The 13,745-nt window shown below is 40.0% G+C and overlaps 1 protein-coding gene across 1 annotated transcript in view; it reads left to right on the plus strand.

Moving 5' to 3' along the window:
* The window catches only part of ubxn6 (UBX domain protein 6), a 48,155-nt gene extending 35,964 nt beyond the window's left edge, over nucleotides 1–12,191 (plus strand). Inside the window, exons 9-11 of the mRNA XM_068016542.1 lie at nucleotides 5,561–5,691; nucleotides 9,482–9,627; nucleotides 10,315–12,191. Coding sequence (XP_067872643.1) covers nucleotides 5,561–5,691; nucleotides 9,482–9,627; nucleotides 10,315–10,440 — 403 coding nt within the window. The 3' untranslated portion in view covers nucleotides 10,441–12,191. The remainder of the gene's footprint in view (nucleotides 1–5,560; nucleotides 5,692–9,481; nucleotides 9,628–10,314) is intronic.
* The last annotated feature ends 1,554 nt before the right edge of the window (nucleotides 12,192–13,745 follow it).

Genomic DNA, 13,745 nt, shown 5'->3' on the forward strand with positions numbered 1-13,745 from the left:
CACAAGGACGTGGTGCAGTTTTGTAAAACCTGTCATACGTGCCAGATTTTGGGAGAGCCTCAACCTGCAATAAAACCGGCACCTCTAATTCCCATACCAGTTTTTAGGGAACCATTTAGTAGGGTGTTGGTCGACTGCGTTGGGACCTTTACCGACAACGCAAGCGGGACACCAATATATATTCACTATTATTGATAATGCTACTCGGTTCCCAGAGGCCATTCCCTTGAGAACAATTTCTGCTAAGGTAGTAGTAGAGAAGTTAATCCAGTTCTTCACTTGATATGGATTACTGATTGAGATCCAGTTGAATCAGGGTTCCAATTTTTTGTCTAAAATTTTTCAGCAAGTTATGAGTAATCTGGGTGTAACACAGTTAAAGTCTTCAGAGACCACCCACAGACACAAGGGGCTTAAGAACGGTACCATCAAGCCCTCAAAACGATGATCAGGTTATACTGTCATGAATATCCCCATGATTGGGACTAAGGGCTGGAATTTCTTTTGTTTGCCACCTAGGACTCGCCTAATGAGTCAACTGGTTTTAATCCTTTTGAATTAGTTTATGGACATGAGGTAAGAGGTCTTTTGGAAACTAATCAAAGGTTTTTAGAACAGAGGGACAAACCCTCCATGTTCGAGTGGCTCACGAGAGCTTGCAAAATGGCTGAGGAACACCTTAAAGCTTCCCAAACAACCATGAAAAAATGGGCAGAGAAGCATGCCAAGATCCGAACATTTCAAGTATGACTGTCTTTACAGGGCGAAGGCTGAAAGTACGGTACAATGGTCCATATTAGAGTAGTCAAAAGGATTGGAAAAGTAAATTGTTTGATTGACACCCCAGATCGCCGGAAAAAGAATCGGCTGCATCACATCAATATGTTGAAACAATCTCACTTCCGGGAGGAGGATAAGCAAGCACAGGTATGTCAGGTAGTAAGGACAGTGAAGGACGAAAGGAATAGTGAGGATGAGGCAGAAGGAGGCCTAGACAATTCCCAAATTGAACCTCCTACTATCCGGTTAGCTAACACTGAATTGTTAGGGAGATTAGACACTATACTTTCATATTTAGATGCAGAACAACGAGGAGACCTAACAAGGCTACTCATAACATTTAAAGGAGTCCGTAGGGACAACCCAGGATGTACAACCATAGTTATACATGATGTAATTGTCGGGGAATCCTCTCCTATAAAACAGCATCCTTATCGCTTAAGTCCAGAGAAACAGGCCCAGGCGAAAGCAGAAATCCAATACATGTTGGAAAACCATCTAATTGAATGCAGTCAAAGCAGCTGGAGTTCCCCAGTCGTATTATGGCCTAAGCCTGATGGTTCAACTAGATTTTGCATAGACTACTGAAAAGTTAATGCAGTAATAAAGGCAGACTCCTACCCAGTTCTTCACTTGGAACTCTGTATTGACTGAGTTGGCAATGCAACTGTTCTTACCAAAATAGATTTGTTAAAGGGATACTGGGAGATTCCTTTAAAACCCCGAGCTAAAGAAATATCAGCTTTTGTCACATCAGACAGTCTTTTCTAATGCTGAGTGATGCCATTCAGGCTAAAATAAAATGCTCCAGCAACATTCCAGAGACTAATGAAGCAAGTTGTATCCAGTGTTCCTAACTGCATGGTTTACCTTGATGTGCTGTGACACTTTGAAGGACCACTTGGAACAACTAGGAGCTCTGTTTAGAAAATTAAGCTGATTTGTTGATAAACCTAGCCAAAAGTGAATTTGTAAAAGCATGGGTAACCTACCTAGGGCATATAGTAGGGCAAGGACAAGTGTTTGCAAGAACAGCAAAAGTACAAGCATTGGTGGAGTTTCCCACTCCTAAGACTAAACAAGAAATCATGAGATTTTTGGGAATGTGTGGTTTCTACTACAAGTTTGTACCAAATTTCAGCTGCTCCACTAACTGATTTGCTACAAAGGAAAGCCGTGGTAGTGTGGTCAAGGGAGTGTCGAGCATCTTTTGAGAGGCTGAAAGCAATTTTGATCAATGAACCAGTGTTGGCTGCCCCAAACTTCACTAAGCCCTTCAAGGTAGCAGTTGATGCTAGTGACCTGGGGGGTAGGTGCAGTCCTGTTGCAAGAAGATGAATCGGGTATAGAAAGGCCAGTGGGATACTTTTCCAAAAAGCTAAATCGACACCAAAAGAGATACTCAACAGTGAAAAAAGAAACCCTGGGCTTACTATTAGCTCTTAAACATTTTGAAGTGTATGTCTGCCATGGCTACAGGGAGACACTGGCATATACTGATCATAACCCCCTAGCCTTTGTGGAAAAATTCAAAAACCAGAATGTCAGACTATTTTGATGGCGTTTTTTTACTATCACTTAAAGATTATCAACATTGCGAGGAAAAACAATGTAATTGCTGATGCTTTGTCGAGAATTTAACTTTGCTTTCAGTTGTCGGAGTACAAGTACAGGGCATAACTGTATTAGTTGCAGGTAAAGAGTGAATGCGAACAAGAGTGTAAATGTGTTTTTTTTTTAATTTTGTTTTTTGTCCACACTTTTAATGAAACACATTTAAAAATTGCATCTATTCCTCCAAGGGTGGAGGTGTCATTAAGGTGCTTCCATTATTAATATTTTTTGAGGACTTGTGTTTCAAAGATTGTGAAAATTGGTTCATTTGAAAGACCGAGGAGATGCCTGGATTTTTTTTAAAGGGTTACTGGAAGGATACTTTGGATTTTTTTTCAAAAAGAAGCACGTACTGGAAGTGACAATGAAGTGCTAAAATAAACATAAGGAGCCTTGCTGGCTATTGGAGTTGTTTATAGAGCAGTCGCGTGTAGGTTTATGGTTGTCAGGAGTTTTGGCTTTTTGATTTGGCTTGGACTGTTTTGAATGCTTAGTTGGTGTGTAGCCTGCCAGGAGAGAAACCACCCAACTCATCCTTTTCCACCTATTTTGGAAAATCTTCTGAAAACTCAGTGTGATAGCTGAAATCATTGCAGTAATTCTCTCAAAAAGCCTGCAAGACTACTCCTCGACGTCTCCTAAACAGATCTGCTCCAGAAAGATCCCAATGATGGCTGTCGATACATACCTGGACGCCAATCCAAAGGCCATCTGGAACATTGCATATCTTACCCTTTTCAAGAATTGACAATAACTTGGCCAAAGTGTGTTTTAAAAGTTGATCTGTGCAGAGCCAGGTTTTCATTTTTATTTATTTTTTTCCCCTTTTAATTGGTTTGTGTGTGCATGTGTGCTAGGTTATTTTAAAAGGGTATATATTTATACTTTCATATTTCAAACTGTTAATATGCTTTGCATCTTTATTGAATAAGTCTTGTTTTATAATAAATCAATAATTTTGTTTGTTAAAGAAACCTGGTTGGTGGATTTTTTTAAAATTCTGAAACTAATAGAGATAAAATATATAATTGGCCATAATAAAAACGAGAAATGCTGGAACTACTCAGCAGGTCTGGCAGCATCTGTGGAAAGAGAAGCAGAGTTAACGTTTCGGGTCAGTGACCCTTCTTCAGAACTAGCGAATATTTGAAATGTCAAAGGTTATAAGCAAGTGAGGAGGGGGTGGGGCAAGAGATAACAAAGGAGAAGGTGTAGATTGGACAAGGCCACATGGCTGACCAAAAGGTCGTGGAGCAAAGGCAAACAATATGTTAATGGTGTGTTGAAAGACAAAGCATTAGTACAAATAGGGTGTTAACGGACTGAAGGTTGAACCAGCAGCAAGTACAAAATTGAAAAAAAAAACCAGTGGGTAAGCAAACTGAACAAACTAAGATGAAATGAAATAAACATGAAAAAAAAGAGGTTGTAAAAAATGTAAAAAAGGAAAAAAGGAAAAATAACTAAAAATAAAAGTAAAATGGGGGGCCCGTCATGCTCTGAAATGATTGAACTCAATGTTCAGTCCTGCAGCCTGCTGGACTGAACATTGAGTTCAATCATTTCAGAGCATGACGGGGCCCCCCATTTTACTTTATTTTTAGTTATTTTTTCTTTTTCCCTTTTTTACATTTTTTACAACCTCTTTTTTTTTCATGTTTATTTCATTTCATCTTAGTTTGTTCAGTTTGCTTACCCACTGTTTTTTTTCATGTTTGTACTTGCTGCTGTTCAACCTTCAGTCCGTTAACACCCTATTTGTACTAATGCTTTGTCTTTCAACATACCATTAACATATTGTTTGCCTTTGCTCCGCGACCTTTTGGTCAGCTATGTGGCCTTGTCCAATCTGCACCTTCTCCTTTGTTATCTCTTGCCCCACCCCCTCCTCACTTGCTTATAACCTTTGACATTTCTAATATTTGCTAGTTCCGAAGAAGGGTCACTCTGCGAAACGTTAACTCTGCTTCTCTTTCCACAGATGCTGCCAGACCTGCTGAGTGGTTCCAGCATTTCTCGTTTTTATTTCAGATTTCCAGCATCTGCAGTATTTTGCTTTTATTTTAGTATATAATTGGCCATATGGGTAACTGGGTAAAACGTTTAAACATATGTTGCGACCAGTGGAGTAGTAGAACTAGAGAAAGACTGCATTACTCCAACTTTGGTCATAATGCATTAACTGATTATTGTTTGTGAGACTTTGCTGTATTGAAATTCATTCCCATGTTTGCCTACAAAACAGTGACGACCACTTCAAAAAGTGGCTCATTGGTTGTAAAGTGCTTTGGGGTGTTATGAAGACATGAAAGGCTCTACATAAATTTATTCTTTCCATTGATTACCATAATTGAATCAAATCCTATCCTTGTCTTATTTCCAAATGTATGTAAGTTCTAACATGAGTCATTGGCTAGTGATGGGAAGAGTGAATTCTGGATGATACCATGCTTAAAGTACTGTGATCTATTCTGGTCTCCATATCCTAAAAAGAAAATAGAGGCACTGCAGAAGGTGCAAAAATGATTTACAAGGATGATACCAGAGCTCAAAGGTTATAACTATCAGGAAAGACTGAACAAGCAGGGGTGGTTTTTTTGCTCTAGGGAAAAAAAGGTGGCTACGAGTTGACCTAATTGAGGCCTTTAAGATTAAGGGTACATGTAAGTAAGATTATCTACTTGTGCAGGAGTCCACAAAGGGCCATAAATGTAACAGCCACCAATAAATCCAATAAGTAATTCAGGAGAAATGTCTTTTCCCTGAGAATGGTTAGAATGTAGACCTTGCTACCACGTTGAGTAATAAAGGCAAATAGCATAGGTGCATTTAAGGGGAAGCTAGACAAGCAAATGAGGGAGAAAAGAATAGAAGGATATGTTGATGGGTAAGATGAAGCAAGGTGGGAAGAGACTCACATGGAGCATAAACACTGGTATATATCTTTTGGCCGAATGACCCGTTTCTGTCCTGTGGACTTTATGTAATTTCTTTCCCCTCCCGACCCAAGAACATTAAGGGTTTTGGCAGCATCCCTACTGTTACTTGGCTCGGACCCAGATCCTAAGCTGGTCTTTATGCCAGTGCCACAGTGGGTGAAACATTGTTTGTACAGATCTTCATTGTATTAATTAAAGTAATATGGTTGTTGGGTGTTTTATGGCAGATCAGAAGCTGTGGAAAGGATGACCAAGTTGAGAACTAAAGCCATGAGGGAGAGAGATGAGCAGAGGGAACTGAAGAAATATAACTACACACTCTTGCGAGTCAGGTTCCCCGATGGATACATTTTACAAGGTAATCTCTCCTTTTGGAAATCTGCAGTAAATCTGGCCATGCTCTTGTAAGCTTTTAAATCTCAGAAAAATGTCACTTCACTACTTTGATTTACCTCATTCCCTCCAATTCTTTTAAAGCTCGTTGGTATTCTGTATTAAATTAAGTTATTTTATTTTACAGAAGATGAACAAGCGAATACCTAATTGATAACGCATATCTACTTAGTGAAAATTCTATTATGTAGCTCCTGGAATGGGGGAAAAAAGTAAAAGGTCACAATTTATACACTCTTCTTCTTTGGCCTCCTTATCTCGAGAGACAATGGGTAAGCGCCTGGAGGTGGTCAGTGGTGTGTTGACCAGCGCCTGGAGTGGCTATAAAGGCCAATTCTAGAGTGACAGGCTCTTCCACAGGTGCTGCAGAAAAATTTGCTTGTCGGGGCTGTTACACAGTTGGCTCTTCCCTTGCGCCTCTGTCTTTTTTCCTGCCAACTGCTAAGTCTCTTCGACTCACCACACTTTAGCCCTGCCTTTATGGCTGTCCGCCAGCTCTGGCGAACGCTGGCAACTGACTCCCACGACTTGTGATCAATGTCACAGGATTTCATGTCGCGTTTGCAGACGTCTTTAAAGCGGAGACATGGACGGCCGATGGGTCTGATACGAGTGGCGAGCTCGCTGTACCATGTGTCTTTGGAGATCCTGCCATCTTCCATGTGGCTCACATGGCCAAGCCATCTCAAGCGCCGCTGACTCAGTAGTGTGTATAAGCTGGGGATGTTGGCCGCCTCGAGGACTTCTGTGTTGGAGATACGGTCCTGCCACCTGATGCCAAGTATTCTCCGGAGGCAGCGAAGATGGAATGAATTGAGACGACGCTCTTGGCTGACATACGTTGTCCAGGCCTCGCTGCCATAGAGCAAGGTACTGAGGACACAGGCTTGATACACTCGGACTTTTGTGTTCCGTGTCAGTGCACCATTTTCCCACACTCTCTTGGCCAGTCTGGACATAGCAGTGGAAGCCTTTCCCATGCGCTTGTTGATTTCTGCATCTAGAGAAAGGTTACTGGTGATAGTTGAGCCTAGGTAGGTGAACTCTTGAACCACTTCCAGAGCGTGGTCGCCAATATTGATGGATGGAGCATTTCTGATGTCCTGCCCCATGATGTTCGTTTTCTTGAGGCTGATGGTTAGGCCAAATTCATTGAAGGCAGCCGCAAACCTGTCGATGAGATTCTGCAGGCACTCTTCAGTGTGAGATGTTAAAGCAGCATCGTCAGCAAAGAGGAGTTCCCTGATGAGGACTTTCCGTACTTTGGACTTCGCTCTTAGACGGGCAAGGTTGAACAATCTGCCCCCTGATCTTGTGTGGAGGAAAATTCTCATATGTTACGTTTTATATGCAGATCTTTTCTGTTTTGTGATCTTTTCTAAATGTGTTCTATAACTTTTGTAAAGATTTCAAGTGACTCAGCTCTCAAGCGGAGGCTAACGTGGAATTAAAGATAGTATTAGATCAAAGGTTTCCAAAAAGAGTAGCAAGTCTGAGGATTGGGAGTTTTCGAATTCAACAAAGGAGGACTTAGAAAATGATAAGGGAAGAGAAAGGAGAATGAGAGTAGAATTAGCAAGAGACATAAAAACAGATTGTAAATGGGAAGAGATTCGTGAAAGTAAACCTGGGCCCAATACAGGTAGAGGCAGGTGAAATGATAATAGTGAATAAGGAAATGGCAGACACATTAAGCAAATATTTTGTCTTCATGGTGGAAGATGCAAAAAGCATTCGGGAAATAATGGGTCTAGTGAGAATGAGCAGCTTAAAGAAAATCAGTAAAAGGTTGGGGGGAAAAAAATGTGCTGGAGAAATTAATGGGACTAAGTGGCACCAAATCCCCTGGACCTGACGGTCTGTATCCTAGGGTTTTAAAAAAAGTAGCTGCAGAGATAGTGGATGCATTGGTTTTGATCTTCCAGATTTCCTTAGATTCTGAGCAATTCCCAAGAATTGGAAGGTTGCAAACATAACCCTATTATGAGAAAGGAGGAAGAGAGAAAATGGGGAGCTATTGGCCAATTAACCCAAAAATAGGAGTCGGCAAAATGCTAGAATCTATTGTTAGGGATGTGGTAACAGGGCACTTAAAAAAAAAAATCGTAATATGATTAAGCAGAGTCAACACGGATTTATGAAAGAGAAATAGTATTTGACAAATCTGTTAGAGTTTTTGGATGATGTAGCTAGTAGGATGGATAAGGGGGAAGCAGTGGATGTGTGGTATTTGTATTTTTAAAATGTATTCGATAAGGTGCCACACAAGGTTATTACAAAATTACGACTCGAGATTGGAGGTAATACAGTAGCGCGGATTAAGGATTGGTTAATGGATAGAAAACACAATAGGAATAAATAGGACATTTTCAGGTTGGTAGACTAACTAGCAGGGTACTGAAAGGGTTTGTACTTGGGTCTCAGCTATTTACAATCTGTATTGATGACTTTAATGAGGGAAATGAGTGTAACATATCCAAGTTTGCCGACATTACAAAGTTAGGTGGGAAAGTAAGCGGTGAGGAGGATGCAAAAAAGCTGCGGAGGGATATCAACAGGTTGGGTGAGTGGGCAAGAACAAACAGATGGCATACAATGTGGTGAAGTGTGAAGTTATCCACTTTGGTAGGAAAAATAAAAAAGCATGGTGAGCGTCTGGGAAATGTTTGCGTTCAGAGGTACTTGTGTATCCTTGTAAATGAATCACAAAGTTAGCATGCAGGTACGGCAAGCAATTAGGAAAACAAATGGTATGTTGGCTTTTATTACAAAGGGGTTAGAGTTTGAATAAAGAAGTCTTATTACAGTTATACGGGGCATTGGTAAGGCCACACTTGGAGTAATATGTGCAATTTTTGTCCCCTTACCTAACCAAGGGCAGACTTGCCCTAGAGGGAGTGCAATAAAGATTCACTAGACTGGTTCTTGGGATGAGGGGATTGTCCTATGAAGAGATATTGAATAGACTCTGCTTATGTTCCTTGGAGTTTAGAAGGAGAGGTGATCAAATTGAAATATACAAAATTCTTTAAAGGGCTTGACAGGATAGGTGCTGAGAGAATCTTTGCCCTGGCTGGGGAATCTAGAAAATGGAGGGTCAGCCATTTAGTAGAGAGAAGAGGAATTTCTTCACTCAGAGTTGTGAATCTTTGGAATTCTCCATCCCAGAGGGCTGAATGCTCATTGAGCATATTCAAGACCGAGGTTGATGGCTTTTTTTTGTATTAAATGAATTCAGGGATATGGGGATAGTGTGGGAAGGAGAAGTTGAAGTAGAAGATCGACCATGATATTATTGAATGGCGGAGTAGGTTCCAAGGGCCAAATGGCGTACCCTAGCTCCTTATGTTCTCTCCTCCTCTACTAATGAATATTCCAATCACTTTACTGCCTTTGACAGGCTAATCTCTCATTTCTACATTCTCTATGTGTGAAAAAACTACACATCCTTCTTAAGGCATGGTTTCCCTTTGCAAGGTTTATGAGCACTCCCCTTTTATCAGGATTTCAAATTTGCTTAGGCAAGGGAATTGGATACTTGTTGACATGAACTTGATAGAATAATGCAATGTTTTTGAATAAAATGTTTTTACCCTAACAGTTTGAGAAAATGTGTGTTGGACTCCAGTGAGGTCATCAATATCTGATAACTAAAGCTGAATATCAGTTTTTGTACTGCATATAGAAAGAACAAAGTAAATAGAAATCTCTCCCTTTTTGGTGGTAAATTTATTGAGTGCATTCCTTCCTTCCAGGCACGTTCTATGCCCGAGAGAGGATTTTAGCTCTTCGTGAATTTGTCCATGGTGTTCTGGAAAAAGATTGGATTCCATTTGAGCTGGTGGCCCCTGGAGGACAGAAACTGAAAGATGAATCTGCAATGTTTATTGAAGTGGGATTGGTAAACTGCTTTACAATTTCCCTATTCAATTTTGTATTTCTCACTTTTTCCCTTAATTTAGAAGTGAAGATGTCTCCCTGTTCCTTGGACTCTGCCCGTTAAAAGCAATTAACCAGGAGGTGCTCTAGACGATCTGTTCCTCCCTTATCTCTTGCACTGAAGAACCATCTGTTCTTTTAGATATAGCAAGATGTTCAAATTTCCTGCCTTCTGCAGAAGGGAGGAGATTGGTGTTTCTTATTTGTTCTCATTTTGTTTCCTATTTGTGGCATTTTCCTATATAGAGAATAGGAAATGGCCTAAGTTCCAATATCTACAAGGTTGGTGCACATGCTCAAGTTCCTAGGGCACAAGGCTGATGGTGAGCATGGAAAAGGATTGACTGGTGAAGTGCTCAAAACTGCAAACACTAGTTAACATTTCAAGTAATGACCTTTTATCAGAGCCACTTTGCAGTTTCCATTCCTGACCCTATATTTTCTCTGTATGGATGCAGATGTGAATTTCCAGTATCTCTGTTTTAATTCATGATTATCTGATGTGTGTACAAGATGAAAGTTATATGTAAGAAGGAGGGAGGTGAGTATTATCTAGTCAATGTCGGTAATCAGAAGGAGTACTTTGTCTTCAAGACCAACGTCCCGTTTTAAACTTGCAGCATTAACCTTTTGCCCTTTTTGTTTTCAGGTTCCTGCTGCTTTGCTGACCTTGACATGGGATGCAGAGGTCCTGTCTGATCTAGCGGCTGCAGGGCAAAGTCATACCAGCATGCTAAAACAAGAACTGCTATCTAACGTCCAAACGCTTGTTTAAGTAAAAACGGACTTCGACTGCTCAGTTGAATATTGTATGTAAATTTATTTTATATAATATAAATGGAGTCATGTTAATACTGTATCAAATAGAAGGGGGAGGAATCAAGAATTTTTCTGGAGCCATTTGAAGTAATATGATTCTAGGCAGGTGTGTGACACTACAATGCTGTATTAATACGCCATACTATGCAGTAGTTAGATGCAGTTTCCTAGATACCAGATTCTTGGCCCTTTAAGGATGGCAGAAAAACCTGAATGGGTCTGAACCCAGGCTATATGGGTGTAAATCCAATTAGTAGTGAGAGTGATGTTGAAATGGGTCAATTCTTATTTGAGAAGTTCTGCATGTCAAGAGTTTGGACTAATAATTGAAAGAACTTACTTTACAAAAATACAAGGACCCGGTTGCAGAGAAGACAGAATGAAAAGATTTGAGACCATTAATTAAACCACTAGTACCGAACTTGGTTTTCAGCAGGATTTTGTGTCAACTTAACCATATGTTATTCACCAGTAATGCTGAGTTTAATATTGTACCACCAAGTACTGCTGTTGAGTATGTTGAATGTTATTCATTGTCTCTTTACTTACTGACCTCCATCTCTGGCTTCAGATGATTATTTGTGATACTGTCCATACCCCATTATAAGGTGTTCTATATTCTGTGGGGTTTGTAGCGTGATAAATAATTCTGCTATGAATGTATGTTGTATAGTTTCAGAAAAGAACCAGATCTTGCAAGAAGAAAACCTGCGATTCAGTTACCATGACCACATCAAATTAATTTAGCATTGGTAGTGGTGATGTGACTAAAGTGGGACTGTTGTAGGAAAAAGTGGGTTGGCAGTAGCCCCATGGGTTTTCCCTATCTGTGTGCAGATCTGTGAGCCAGCAGTAAAAATTGGAGCAGTTTAACAATAGCATATTGTATGCCAGTTCAAGCGAAAGCATACTAGAGCCATTGAATGGAGTCAGAGGAAAGCTATGTTTACACACCAGTCTCTTAGCATTGATGCAAAGTGTTTCCCTTTGGAAACTGGTTTGACGCTGCTTGTTCACCTGCTGGCTGGCCTGCTACATATTTCTAGCACCTCCTGTTCTAATCTGGGTTGTAGAATTCAAACCATCTTTGGCTGTTATTCTGAGAGTGAAATGCGATGCTGTAATTTAACAACATATTTAATGTCTAGGTTTTCCCTGTAAATCATTCCACCCTCCTGTTTCTTTTGCACTGTTTGAAATAAACCTGCCATGATACAGTATTAATTTGTACCCAGTAGCACACCTTCCTCTACAATATTTCTCAATTAGCAACAAATTTAATATTATTGTTTGGCTGGCAATACAGTATGTGTAACACTTAACATTTGTTATTTATTATGTAAATTGGATTTCAAACTGTAATTTTAATAAGTGATACTAGTGTGGATTTGAACAGTCAAGGGAAAGGATAAAGTGCTTTAACACAAAAGTTATAGGTGTCCTCTAGGTGTGATTGAATGCAGGGCGTACTCCTAGCTTAGTTGGTAAATGATCCTAAAATATTTGCATTTATATGGCACCTAATCATCTGGAGACATTTCAAAGTACTTGGTAGTTGAATTGCTTTGTAAAGTATGGTACCTATTATATAGGCAAACCACTGTGGAACTAAGCCATACAAACCAGGAATGGCAGAGGTACCATCACATCTTTCTGCTGAGTTTACTGATTTTTGTGGGGGTGGGGGTGGGGGGGGGGGTGCAAAAGTAGTACAGATGCTGCCGATGGCCTTTGCATCTTTGGACTCAGGGTGGGGGTAGGGAGGGAGAAATGTAGGCCTGTGTTCCTGCTCTTGATTATATAATGCGAGTGTCAAGTGGGGTCAGGATTAGATTTGCTCTTAGCCTCACCATTGAATTGTTTGACAAAACTCAGTCATGGGTCATGTGTAAAATGACATGTCAGTAGTCAGTGCTCATAGGTTAGTACCCGGCAAATACTGGGGAATGGCAACACTGCTGCCTGTGTGTCAAATGGTAGTAGGTTCAAGCACCACCCTCCCAGAACATAGTCTAGGTTGCCCCATCAATGCAGTCAAATGAGAGCTACTGCATTATTGGAGATGCTATTTTTCAGGTATTAAACCAAAACCTCGTTTACCTGCTCAAGTGTATGTAAAAGCTTCTGTGGCACTATTCATAGAGGAGCAGGGAGAATTCTCTGTGTCCTAGTCAATATTTATCCTTCATCTAAAGCAGATCAATTGACTGTTACTGTTTTTGGGACTTGCTGTGTATAAATTGGCTCCTGAATTTACCTATAAAATAGTAAAAACACTGCAAAAGAAATCCAGTGTCTGTAAAATGCCTAAGGATGTGAAAGGTGAAATATAAATGCAGATTCTTTTTCACAATTGGTGTTGCACTAGAAAATGAAGCATTACATTTGAAAACTGATGTTCACATTTTTTATAGAAACAAAACATTTGTAAATGTGTTCTGCTTTATAAAAATGCTAGATCTGAATAGTTTAAAATATAAATTATAAACTACACTTCTGGATTTTCACCCTACCATAGCCAGTTGGAGAATAAAATTCTGAGTGATTCCAACAGTGGCTTTTGTAATTTGCCATTTGTGTTCAAATACTGACTATTTGTATGTCAATTTGCCTGCCCACACTGCCAAACCTATCTTGAGTAGCTTTGACTTTCTTTGGTCATCTGGCTATGCTTTGAGTGTTTTGACTACATAACCATACTATTCGAGACAAGGAGGCCAAAGTGGAATTGGGTCAGGGACCAGCCTCCTCCTATGCATTGAAAGCTGGCTGAGCTGTTATACTTTTGTTACTGAAGATAGGAAGCAAGTACTGACCGATTGAACCTTTAGAGTTCTTCATTTGATGGAGTTCAATGCAGGCTGATAATTACATTATATAAACAGAAGAGCTTACCCAGTAACTGTATCTTACTGAGCTACATCTCCCATTAGTGCTGTGATCTATTTAAGTAATCTTGTGTTCAAAACTAAACCAAACTAAGATTTGATTCTGAACTTTGATTACAGAACCACCCTAAATCTGTTTGTCAATCACTAAGATAACAAAAAAAAGTTTTCGTTCCAGTCAAGAAGTTTCCTCACTTTTCAAACTTGCAAAGCACTACCGTCACTTCCTATTGAAATGGATTTGTACTGGCAAAGACCTTGTTTCAAGTTTAGGCCCAAATGCAGCACCATTCATTTAATGCAGTATTTAGTTTCTTCTCTTCACTCCTCAGTGCTGATTCTTCTAGGAAGACGGTTCAGCGGATGCTGGCAG

The sequence above is a fragment of the Heterodontus francisci genome, chromosome 36 (assembly GCF_036365525.1).
Source record: "Heterodontus francisci isolate sHetFra1 chromosome 36, sHetFra1.hap1, whole genome shotgun sequence".
Lineage (NCBI taxonomy): Eukaryota > Metazoa > Chordata > Chondrichthyes > Heterodontiformes > Heterodontidae > Heterodontus > Heterodontus francisci.